The following is a 12,040-nucleotide window of genomic DNA, read 5'->3' on the forward strand; positions in this document are numbered from 1 at the left end:
GACTACTCTAACCCCACCCACTTTCCTTCTAGCTAGAATCAAATGCCTTTAGAAATGCAGCACCCTGGTGTGAGACTAGTCCCTATGAATGGGTGTGCTCCTTTGATGCCAGGGCAGCTGCCTTCTCTGCGGCTGTCCCTAGTGGAGGGTGTTGCCTGCCCTCACAAAGATCAAAGAGGCGGCATGGCCATTCAGGTTCCGTCCTATCTGGCTCAACTGGTCTGGCCCGAATACACATCACCTTCCACAGATGAGCTTGGCTCACAGGAGCTGCCACATTTGTGATATCGAATAGGATGTGGCTGTAATAATTATGAGAATACCATCCACCATACCCTATCTCAAGTATGGCTTATATTTAAAGATTATCTTACATGAGGAACTTTTTGGTGGTATCAGTTTTGATGTACCTCCGCGACCAGAGATTTTGGGTTTTATCAAATATGTTTTGGTTTGAAAAGTCTTCCTCGAGTGTGTCGCATAGGCGTGCGCAGCAAATGAGACTTTGAGTTCCTCTACTCCTTTAGTTGACAAGGAAAAGCTTTTGGTGTGTGTGCGCGCTTACACCCTTTACTGCGCCATAAGTATTTCAAGTAGCATCAATATATTTCCCTGTTAGGGTAAATGAAACCAAGATTCCAATGCGATGTGCGAGTGAAGTATTTTTATTGCCCTTTGTGATGACACGTGTTTTGGCATTTGGCTATGCTTTTTTCAAATCATGGCTTTTTTGTTTTACAAAATTCAAGTTTTTTTTGACAGTATTATACAAAATAAGGTGCAACACATGTACATCCCATAATGGTTTTCATATTCAAAGATCTTCATAATTGTAAACAATAAACAAATGCGCAAAAAGAAGAAATACAATGCATAAAAAAGCAAAAAAAAAAGGGACCATTGCATCATTTTATTTATTTGCATTTATAAAGCGTACACACAGCCCAGAGGCATCGGGGTGCTGTTGCATGGAATCGGCTTAGTTACAGCTAGGTTTACATAGCGATATGGATCCACATGGGGTTACCTAGTGTAGAGGCTATAGTGGCATAGCACATTACTATTATTGCTTGTGAGCACATCACGACCTGGCATGGAGACGCTGCTGGCTTTGATGAGGAGTTTAAGAAAATAGCCTTGTATTTATAGCTTATTTTAATACAAATCAAAAAATCCAGGGCACCTGCACCCTTGCAAATGGCAATCCGTCGCACTCCCCATGTAATGACAAAGTGAGTGTTAACATGAGTATTTTGCACACTGAAAACTTTGGTACGGATTCTTCTGCAGTCCACTAGAGGGCGCATTCCATGCACTTTATGAATAGATTGGGTTTAGAACTAAAAGAACAGAAGTTGTTATAGAAAGTTACCTATTTTTCCTGCAAGGCAAATAAGATGTCTGAAGATTTCAACCAGTTACATCCTCTCTTCCCCTCCTGTTAACTCAATTGTTTGAGACCAAAAACCCAGCAGCGTGTTATTCATTCTCATAAATGCATAGAAATGTCAAAAGCCGATGCATTTGCCTTTAGCTGCATATATAGTTTAAATTAGCATTGAATTAGAACCCGCTGGCATTCTAATATCTGTCTAATAAGTAGGTTGCCAGGTCACCATATCTACCAGTGATGCTGTACAGAGGGGAAAAATAACAGCAACATGAAATTGGAAGTAAAAATCAACTTTGCCAAGGTTATTTACCTTTATGGTAGGGAATCGGAATAATCTTGTATAAAAAAAAAATGCCCCCATGCCTGTATTTGTTATTCCTTTTAAAATCCATTTGCTCCCCGGTCTTCCCCTCTACACCCCCGGGCATTACAGTCCCAGCATGCTCTGACAGTCTCTACAAATGGAGTTACGGGTGGGAGGGCGGCACCGCTGCTCTTGTGCCCTAAGACCACCCTTGCTCTCTCAGTTGAGTCTTTGTTGCGCTCCCTCCACACCTAAGTGTGTGGGATGGGCCTTTTATGGTTCCCACCAACCCGACACTGCCGTCTTTGCAGCAAACACTCCAAATCGGGATGATTTGTTAGAAGGGGACGGTTTGAAGGGAGAGAAAAAAATATGCAAAATGCCAACAACCGTCTAATCGCCAAGACAGATGCGCAAAGGACGCACCAAATTCTCCTTTCCCTTTGCCCTTTTTTTTATTGCCTACAGCATCTCTTGCAGACATCAGTCTTAAAAAGCTACTATTCCACTTATGCAATATCCTCTAAATGGTCAGTCCTTTTCAGCCTTTACCCCATTAGTCTGCTGACAGCAGGCACGCTCCCTCTCAGCTATTTATTGCAGTCCTTTGCCTACTAGTAGGCATCCCTGGGTGTGGTGGGTCTTCTGCTGTGAGGCAGTGGGTCCTGACTTTGCTCTGCACACGTGGGTTCCTCTCTTTGCTTGCTTGCTCTTCCAAGGACCAACCCATTGCCAATGTTGTAAATTGGCATTCCTGGAGCTGGGGTATTGTTTCCATTAAGTCACTTTATTAAGTTACATGTCGGGTAAGGTACATGAACGAGAGAGACCAACGGGTGCCCACCACCCAGACCACATCTCACCACCTGATACCAGTGGAACACCAGTCGGTGGACTAACCTTTCACACCCTCACATTTCACTCCTGACATTCACCCACCGACATCACACTGCTTGCCACAGCACTCCATCTCAAGCATATATACCGCAACGACGTATCTGTTATTGGGCCAAAGTCTCCTTAGGAGAGAGTTCCGTGGTAAGTAGAACGTTCTATAGAAGCAAATGGGATAAGGTAAGTAAGCCGCGCACTTGTATGGGGAAAATGAAGGTACGCCCCCGTTAAACTCAATAGGTGTGGATGCCATGGCAAACCTCCCCAGGGAGGACCAAAGAACACCCCAAATAAGAGCTCCAGGGGTCGGCTGAAGACCCAGAATCACCAAAAGAAGATGAGGCCAAGCAGGAAGACCCCACCCCCTCTCCCCAACAATATTAGTCTATGGGAAATGTGTTTGAGACTTGCTTCCAAAGAATCTCGACCTAGGACCAAAGGGACCCCTGAGGATGTGTATCAAAAATAAGCACCCACCCCAGAACCCGGAAGTAAGTGCTCTGCTCAGTTTTGATGCAAACTGGGCAAACTGCAGGGTTTATAGTGATAGAATCGAAAACAAAAAGGTCGAAAGTCAAAATGTCGAATTTTTTTTTACTTTTTTTTTCGAAATGGGGGGATCTCCCGATGCCCCCCCAACCCCATTTTTTTTTTATTCCCGGATTCCAAAATAAATATAAAATTTTAAAAAAAAGGAATTTGATTTGACTTTTTTTTTTTCAACATTTATTTTTCGCCATTTTTGTCTTTCGACCTTTTTTTTCGATATTTTGACTGCACACCGGGCACCAGATCCTGTAAACTACATCTGGAAGACAGGCCCTGTACTTACCAGGATGTTTTATGATTCTGGGGCAGAGACTTGAACCCTTGGCCAGTGACGCCTTCATGAAGGAAAAGAACAAGCAGCCAGCAATAAAAACATCAGTGAGGGAGACTCTAGGAAGACAAAGGAACCTGTAAAGATGGATTCCTGTGACTCTGTGGACAAAAAGAGGGGGTGTTGCACACACTAAAGATGGTCCCTTGATGGAGGCGACCCAGCATGGTCCAAGGATCAGATGAGGTGGGGTGACTGTCCCAACATCCTACCAGGCAACGGCAGCGACCCAAAGCCGAGCATGAGATCCTGGCAGTAAACGCTGGGAAGCGGCAGTAAAATGGCCTGAAAATGGTCCCTGCTCAGAGGGCTCGACCCAGCACTAGAGCAAAGCCAGCTCGAGGATGCAGGAATCTGGGCTTGGACTTCCATGAGCAAAGGCCCCAACCGGGATGTCCCCAGGCCATTACATCCAGCCAGTATCGCCAGAGGAGTGCCTGAATATGCACACAATGTCAGGAATCAGCAGGACATACTCCAGCAGGAGAACAGTGCTGATTCTTTTGAAATCCAGCAACAAGAGAGCAGTAGGAAGGGGCACCTTTAAATACCACTTCCCATAGGGGCTGGCCAAAGACAGCCCACCATCACTTAAAGGAGGGATAGGGGGGAAGGAGTCAGGTAGCCAACAGGGACGTCATTTCACCAAAATGCCAGGGGTAGTGGAAGTGACATCACATGACCATTGGCCCCCTGATGACATCACAGGAAGTGATGTCACTTGACCCCACCCCGAAGTGATATTGCGGGAAGCGATGGGACACGACCTTTCACCCGTTGACAAAACAGGAAGTGGCATCACATAGCATTGTACACTGAGAAAAATGTGGTTACAATATCGCTATAATGTGATGTACATTTCAAACAAGAATGGATTGCCATATGTATCGTTAAGATCAGTGTGTATACGCCCATATTACCAAATTACTGTGAATGCAAGCAGACGTCCATGACCAAATGATAATGATGTGTTATTATATAGCACTTACGCGTAAGCGCTTTATATAGAAATAATATACATCCATATCACCCAACCTGTGTCGGTACTCATTTATCGACCTTAGAAGGATGAAAGGCTGAGTTGAGGCGTTTCAGAACAGACTAAATCAGTGACTCACCCCCTGAAGTGTGCCCGAAATAAACATTTAGTGAGTCTAGCAATTATTGTATAGAATTCCAGAAAGACACATTATTTGGTATTCCTATTCTTTCTTATTTAGCGTCAGTGCTGAAAGTGTTAAACTTGTGGCACTCATGTTCTTATTTTTTTTAAGGGGCCAGAACAAGAAAGCCAGCCACTCCAGAAGTAGAGAGCTACATGGTGCTGGCCACAGCCCAGGAGCTTGCATTAAAACAAAAAAAAAGTTTGTTTTCTTTTTAATAGAGGTCGCAAAGGAGACCTCAGAGGTCGTAGTTGCGAACTCTGGCGATCCCTAAATGACGTCCCCGGTAGCCAACCATTCAGATATCCCACTCGGCCCAGGCTTTCCCCTCTACTCAGGGGCTGCCCTAAGCAAGCCCTCCAATCGCATACAGGAAGACACACGCAGGTTTTGGCAGCTGGACAATCAGGCGGACCCTAAAAACTCAAAATAATCAGGACCACCCACCAAGATACATTGGGCATGTCTGTGGCAGAAGACAAGGGTAACACAGTTTAACCCACTGTAGAGGGTGAAAGTTGGGTGCAGAATTGAACCCACATGGGCACAACAGACATTTTAGGATGTTTTTGGTCCACAAAAAGAAATGTCCCTAAATAAAATGTCACGAGGTACATAAAAATATATATTACCCCAATGGCTACTTTACTGATCTTCTGGTGCACTAACAAGGTAAAAAGGACTGCACTCTTGGTGCAGCCAAAACAAAATTACAGCTGTCACCATCCTACTCTCCAACACACTTGTAAGGTAGTAGAATAACCCTAGCACGAAAATGGGCGCTTAATAGGCACTCCTGCCCTGGTGGCCACAAGGGCTAGCCAAGCAGCGCATTAAACAAGGGCCGCAGCGGCAGGGGGGCTTAATTTGAAGTTTCCCGGGCCACAAGTCTAAAGTTTGAGTAATTCTGCCTTAACCATGCACAGTAACCCCACTGCATATTGGATGCCGGGGAACATCCTTTGTGTCTTTTTGGAATCCTTTTCACTTTTGCAGTGTAGTTTTCACTTCATTTGGTTCCTCCGACCCTACTCCATAGAACCGGTTACCGTGGGGGGGGGGGTGTTGGAAGCTGCAGATATTTGGTGTACCGCACATTTTTCATTCGGGTTTGCCGCCCTCTCCTCCTCCGTCAACCGATTGTGCACGTACAGAAAAGATCCATGCATCTAAAGTATGGGTGGTGGTATGCATTCATTTGTTCGTGCGCAAGGCCCAGATAATGCCAGAGTGTGAGCCAAAGCTTGACCTGGGCAATCATGGATATGGTGCGGTCAAAGTGTGAGTCTTCTGCCCATATGCTAATCTCATTGCAAAAAACGTGTTTCAGCAAACATTTTCATGAAACTTCCTGCGATTTGCCACATTTATTAGGATTTGGCCATACCCATCACATGCCATATTTGGTGAACTTTGTGGACTTCAATAAAAGTCCCAGGGGGAAACTATTTTCATTTTCCTATGTAACATGCAATGTAACTTTAACGAGACTACCTTTACTGCAGCTGTATAATATAGAAGTGTAACACCTTTGTTTTCTTGAAAAATGTTTGCCAATGAGTGAGCCTCATAATATCAATAACTTCTTGACCAACAGTCAGTGTTGCCCAGTCCCCCGCTTGCATAATCCTCGAAGTAGACCGCCTTCCAGCAAAAACACTCCTTTCTTTGCTTCCCCCCCCTCCCCTCCCACCCCGCCCCCCTCCTTTCCACTCTGTCACATTGCGAGCACTGAAAGGTCTTCTTACTTCGCCTTTTGGTATCGCCAAAACCACACTAACCATTCCATCTTCCCCCATCCCGAACACATCTATTATTTCGCCTCCTGTCCTGTTCATTTCTTTAACTATGCTGTTTATTGAAATGTCAAATACACTTCTTGAACTGGCTGCTATTCTTTCTACATTAATAAAGTTTCAGCCACGTGAAATGGTTTTTTGAGTCTCATCCAGCCACCTGAAGGACGGGGCTTTCTATGCAAAAACAGCTCAACTAAACGTGTGCCTTAACTTTCCCTGAAACTGCTCTTTTAAACTGCATTATAGCTCTGTATAAAATTGAGTGGTTATCCTACACCTCCAAAGGGCTTGTGTTAGCAGGATTGCACAAGTTCAACCCTACGCCTGTCAACAGGAATGCACACTGATGGGTGCGCAGTCCATAATTCATTGCATGTCTGGTTTCTGATGTTTGCTTGGTTCAGATTAAAAAGGAAAAGTAATACAAGATTGTATCTTATTAGATAGATGGGCAGGACAAAATTGATTGTAAAATTTAACTCGCTTTTCATATGAAATGCAGTTTCTGATGTTTCAGGAATTATATAGTAGGATCGAACAAATCGACGATGTGTCCGAAACAGATGTATGCTCTGATGTTTGATTATTAGACGAAAGTGGGGATGAGCAAATGATATACTTTGAAGTTAAATCCCTTTTGGACCCATCATTTAATGACAGCAGGTTTCACGCCAGCCTTTTAACCGCTCTAAAATTAAAGCCAATCGTTTGTGCAAAATACCATGTCCAAACTGCTTTTTGAATTGTATGCATCAGAAAGAGGCCCATGGATGGTATCGCTGGTGGACACCGGATTCATAAAGGGCTCTTCTAATATTGGGAATGTGACTGTAATTGTGGTGCTGGCCTGGAAGGAGGGGAATGGAACCTTGTAGCACTTTGCTTGGAATCACAGACCTCGTTCATTGAAGGTATTTGCAGCTTCTCCTCTCATCCCCCCCTCTGCAGGCCTGGCTGTTGACTACTACAATGAACGGCTGTATTGGGCCGACGCCAAACTCTCCGTAATCGGCAGCATCCGACTCAACGGCACGGACCCTGTGGTTGCCATTGACCATAAGAAAGGTAAGTGCTGGGAATCCTGGTGCCTGCTGCCCATGCTGGCTGTGGCCCCTGTGCAGCCAGTCCTCTCCAGCTTGGTTGCCCTCTGTTCCTTTCCTCTCCCCTCTTTCTCGTCTCTCCTTTCATCTTCTCGCGTTTTTATTGCCCTTGTATATGCTTCTTGTTTTCTGTTTAAAAAGCTTAATCTTTGCTATTTTATTGCCCCAGTTTTTCTTCAGTCTCAATCCACTGAGGCCTTTCCTTTTCTTGCCACTTGGAGCCATACCTCTCCCAAACCACACTTATTCTCCCCATTTAGCCTCGTCCCTAGTCACCTCATCAGAGCCCTCTTTTCTTTCCTTGCTGTTCTTGCTGTCTGTTTTCTATTCACTTTTTCTCTTTTCCCTCTTCTCTCCTCCTTTATCCTGCTTTCCATTCTCACCCGCTCCCTTTTCTCTCCACCCATCTTCATTTCTTTCCATCCTGCAAAAGTCTGTACTTTCAATTAAATTGCAGTGTCAATCTACCCGTTTCACTCGTGCATTTACAGCCGCCGATTCCTCAATTGAGTGACTTTTGCTTTCTTTCCTACTCCTCACTCACCCCATCGAACTCCTGTTCCATCCGTCTCTTGCAGAAGTCTCTGCTTGACCTTTTTTCTCCCTTTTTCTTGCCTTCTTTCTAAAGCCCTTCTTTATTCGTTGCATTCCGTTCCATTTTCTCTATCCCCTTTTTCTTGCTGCTCTCAGAATTGATATGCTCTCCCTGAACAAATGTTCTTATTTTTGTCTCCACATGTTCCCTTCTAGGTTCTCACCTAGCCCTGGTTTTTTTTTCGTTTAGATTTATTAGGCTCAAGTCTCCCCTGGGTTTTCTGTCCATGTCCCCTTCTTTTCCTGTTTGTCCAAACTCTGTTCACATTTCCCCTGTGCTACCTGTACCTACCCGCAACACAAAAATATTAAATATCTTGGCTGCAAAGCTAGAGAGTTGTGCATTCTAATGAATTCATGCTGCCAAAGCTGCCTGGTCAGTTCCACAGTTCATGCGCACCTTTGCAGGCATGGAGATAAGGTCCCTGTTTCAGGCTAACCTTTCCCAGGCAGATTTTCTTCCCATCTACTCGCAGGCTAGGGGAAGGCCATCCCTCCAGAGTTTTAATGTTCTGTGGAAAGGGGACGGAAGGTTACTTGAGGGGTGGGGGTGGTGAAGGGGTAGTGATGTCTGCATCCTGAGACTGTCACTCATTGGTGGGGACCTTTTTGTCCCACAGGCCTGATGCATCCCTTCAGCATTGACATCTTCGAGGACTACATCTATGGAGTGACCTACATCAACAATATAGTCTTCAAAGTCCACAAGTTTGGCAATGGTTCTGTGGCCAACCTAACATCTGGTATCAGCCACGCCACTGACGTTGTGCTCTATCACCAGTACAAGCAGCCGGAAGGTGAGTACACTGCCGCTTGGTCTCTGTGTGGACGCTGGATGGTTATGGGATCGTTCTTTATGGTAAAACGTTCTTATATGTATTCACATCCTAGTGAATAAATCACTTGAACCAGACAATGTTTTTAAATTGATTGCATCTTTATAGGGGGTACTCCATGGTTCGATTTAAAAACATAATTTCCACTTTAGCAAAAATGAATCTTTGATATTCTAACCAAATTCATTATATTTAAGGTTTTCTCTATTATGACTCTCCTCTCTGTCGAAGTCTTCCTCCTCAGTCACTCTCATGTATGCCTCTCTACAATCTACTCCCACCTTCTTATTTTACAGCCTTGGTCTCTCCCCTCTCTTCTCCCCTTCCTCTCTCCCCTCTCTTCTCCCCTTCCTCTCTCCCCTCTCTACTCCACTGCCACTCTCACCTCTCTACTCCACTGCCACTCTCACCTCTCTACTCCACTGCCACTCTCACCTCTCTACTCCACTGCCACTCTCACCTCTCTACTCCACTGCCACTCACCTCTCTACTCCACTACCACTCACCTCTCTACTCTACTACCACTCTTACATCTCTACCCCACTACCCCTCTCACCTCTCACTCCCTCTATGCTCCACTGCCACTCTCACCTCTCTACTCCACTACCCCTCTCACCTCCCTACTACTATACCTCCCATCTTCTACTCGGTCGCCCTCCTTTCACTATTTCACTCACTCCCTGCTCTTCACTGCTACTCCCATTTACACACCTTACACTCGCAACAAAGCACCACTTTGTCACCAACCAATACCTCACATGTTTTGAAAACTGCCTCCACGCTCCTGTGCACTGTCTTTCGTTCTTTTGGTCTCTTCATCCATCACCTCTTTCTCCACCTCACCTGAACAAAACAAATCTTCCTGTTTAGTGTGGAAGCTTTATTGCCCCCCCCCACCTTCGCCCTTGGACCCAAGGACCAATCTTGTCTGTTCTTTCCTGCCCAGAAGGTGTTACAGATAGGATAACTAATTAAAAGGGGGCTAGGCTAAGCCCCACCCCATGTTGCCCCGCGGGTCCGCCGAGTTTGGTCTATGGCGGCCTGTGGTGGATAGCCAAGGAGTTCCCGCGGCGCAGACTATGGTATGATGTGCAATGGTTCCAGAAGCACATAACTATGTTAAATTGGATGTATCTTTCATGTGTTGTGCCTGGAGCTTTCAGAATTGGCCAACCCACCTTCCTGCATTAATGTTCAAAATGGGACGGAGAAGCACGTCTCGGGAACATCCTGTCCCCACCCCCAGCCTCTCCCCTTTCAAAATACAGACAAAAGAACAATCGACATATCCAATAACATTTGATTTATTGCTCTCTGAATTTTGAAAATATTTGCCTGGTGAACCAAAACTCGAAAGTGGCCACAGGCCAACAAACACGTGTCACTCTATGTAACACTACAATGTTGTGCAGGTCAGCTGATAACATGACTTTTGTTGATTCTGGTGTTTTGGAATTGGGCAACATTGACCAATCATTTGTTTTTGATCATTAAAACAGTTAATATCAAAAAACCCATCTATGTTCCAAACACTTAGCGTTCCCCAAAGTGTTCTTTACAACGAGTGTCATATAGGCTTAAAAATCACCCTCGGGAGGGATTTCAGTGTGCTATCAAGAAGAAAAAATGAGCTGTATTCCCGCGTGTTTATGGTTTACAACCCTTTTAAGTCCACCTTGTTCTTTTTAAAGCGATGTCCCCGTTTAAACCATGACTATTTGTTTTGTCCAGAGATGGCCCCGTCTCTTGCGCAGTGTGAGAATAAATAATTCCTCAGAATGTCATTTCATCCATGTGAAGATGTCTCTTGCGCAGTGTGAGAATAAATAATTCGTCAGAATGTCATTTCATCCATGTGAAGATGCAACTTTAAAGCGGTGCAGATGGTTTGCTGGCTCTGCAAAATGCCATGTTGAAACATTTGCATTTTTGCAGCAACTGATCCTCTGCTCTCCCCCTGCCCCCTACCATCCGGTGAACATTAAGCAGTGTTTGAGAAACTTAATATTCATGTCTCCCTCCTCGCTTGCCATGCAGGAGGGGATGAATAAAGGGCCCGCGTTTAGCAGTCCTAAGCAGTATTCCAGCTCGAAGCAGCTGTCTGTAGATATTAATTCAGAGTTTTAATCTTTTAATCAGGTGTATTATGCAGAAATATTTAGGGCACACTGGGGAGCTTCTGAAAGGAAGGTCTTTTGAATGTGCTGAGAAACGAGTGCACTGCTCCAGCACTGAATCTATAATCCTCACACCATTGGCCCTTCTGGACAGTTGACCACCTGGCTCACTAGAGTGTAGCGCTCCTTATCCTTGTTTCCCGCCACTCCTCACCCCTTGTTTGCATTTGGAACCCCGAAGCAATTCTCGTTCTGCATGGTTACGTGAGACGCATCATAAATAAATAAAAGAACACTATTACAGGGGTTGATCTACTCCATACTGTGCACCTGCCTGCTCGTGACTGCAGTAGGCATCCACCTCCCTGCCACTGTCTCGGGTGGCCATACAGCCCTTGAGTGCTACCTCAGAAGACGGACGTTTTCCCTGCTCCTCTACAGCTTTCTTTAGCAGTCGCAGACCTTCCAGACCATATCAGTGTTTCTCAGATGAGCTGAGGGACCGACGCTGTGTCTTTAAAGGTTCTGGGCAAAAAAATGTCCTGTTCAGACCTCTTTCAGTCCTTTTCAACATCCCCACACCCTTATGATGACCCCCTTTGCCCACCCCCATAATCTCATCTTCCTCTTTGGCCCACACCAAGAACGGGTTCTGTTCTCCCTGAGGTACACACTTTGTTGGGTCTCCAGGATTGGGATGCAGTTTTTAGGATGCCTCCAACAGTGACACCTCGCCATGTCTTTGTAGACAAGGGAAGGAAGACGATCAAGGTAAGTATCTTCCTTTACTCCTACGTCCTGTCACCTTTCCTCCATACTGCATGGGCGTCCCTCGCTATGGACGGGAGACGGAACCTTTTTCACCAGAAAAAACCTTCTTCCCCTTTAAAATTTAGAGGCGCGAGGGAGCATGGCCCTGGGAGCATGCCACTCAGTCTGCTTTGCCGCGTCAACTGGAAC

General features: G+C 45.3%; 1 protein-coding gene across 2 annotated transcripts in view; it reads left to right on the forward strand.

The window, feature by feature from the left end:
* Positions 1–12,040, forward strand: part of LRP1 (LDL receptor related protein 1) — a 1,300,039-nt gene that overhangs the window by 1,171,804 nt on the left and 116,195 nt on the right. For both annotated transcript variants that reach the window (XM_069653565.1, XM_069653566.1), the window contains exons 79-80: positions 7,382–7,498; positions 8,748–8,924. In XM_069653565.1, the coding sequence (XP_069509666.1) occupies positions 7,382–7,498; positions 8,748–8,924 (294 nt within the window). The remainder of the gene's footprint in view (positions 1–7,381; positions 7,499–8,747; positions 8,925–12,040) is intronic.

The sequence above is a fragment of the Ambystoma mexicanum genome, chromosome 3q (assembly GCF_040938575.1).
Source record: "Ambystoma mexicanum isolate Mex_15411 chromosome 3q, UKY_AmexF1_1, whole genome shotgun sequence".
Taxonomy (NCBI): Eukaryota; Metazoa; Chordata; class Amphibia; order Caudata; family Ambystomatidae; genus Ambystoma; species Ambystoma mexicanum.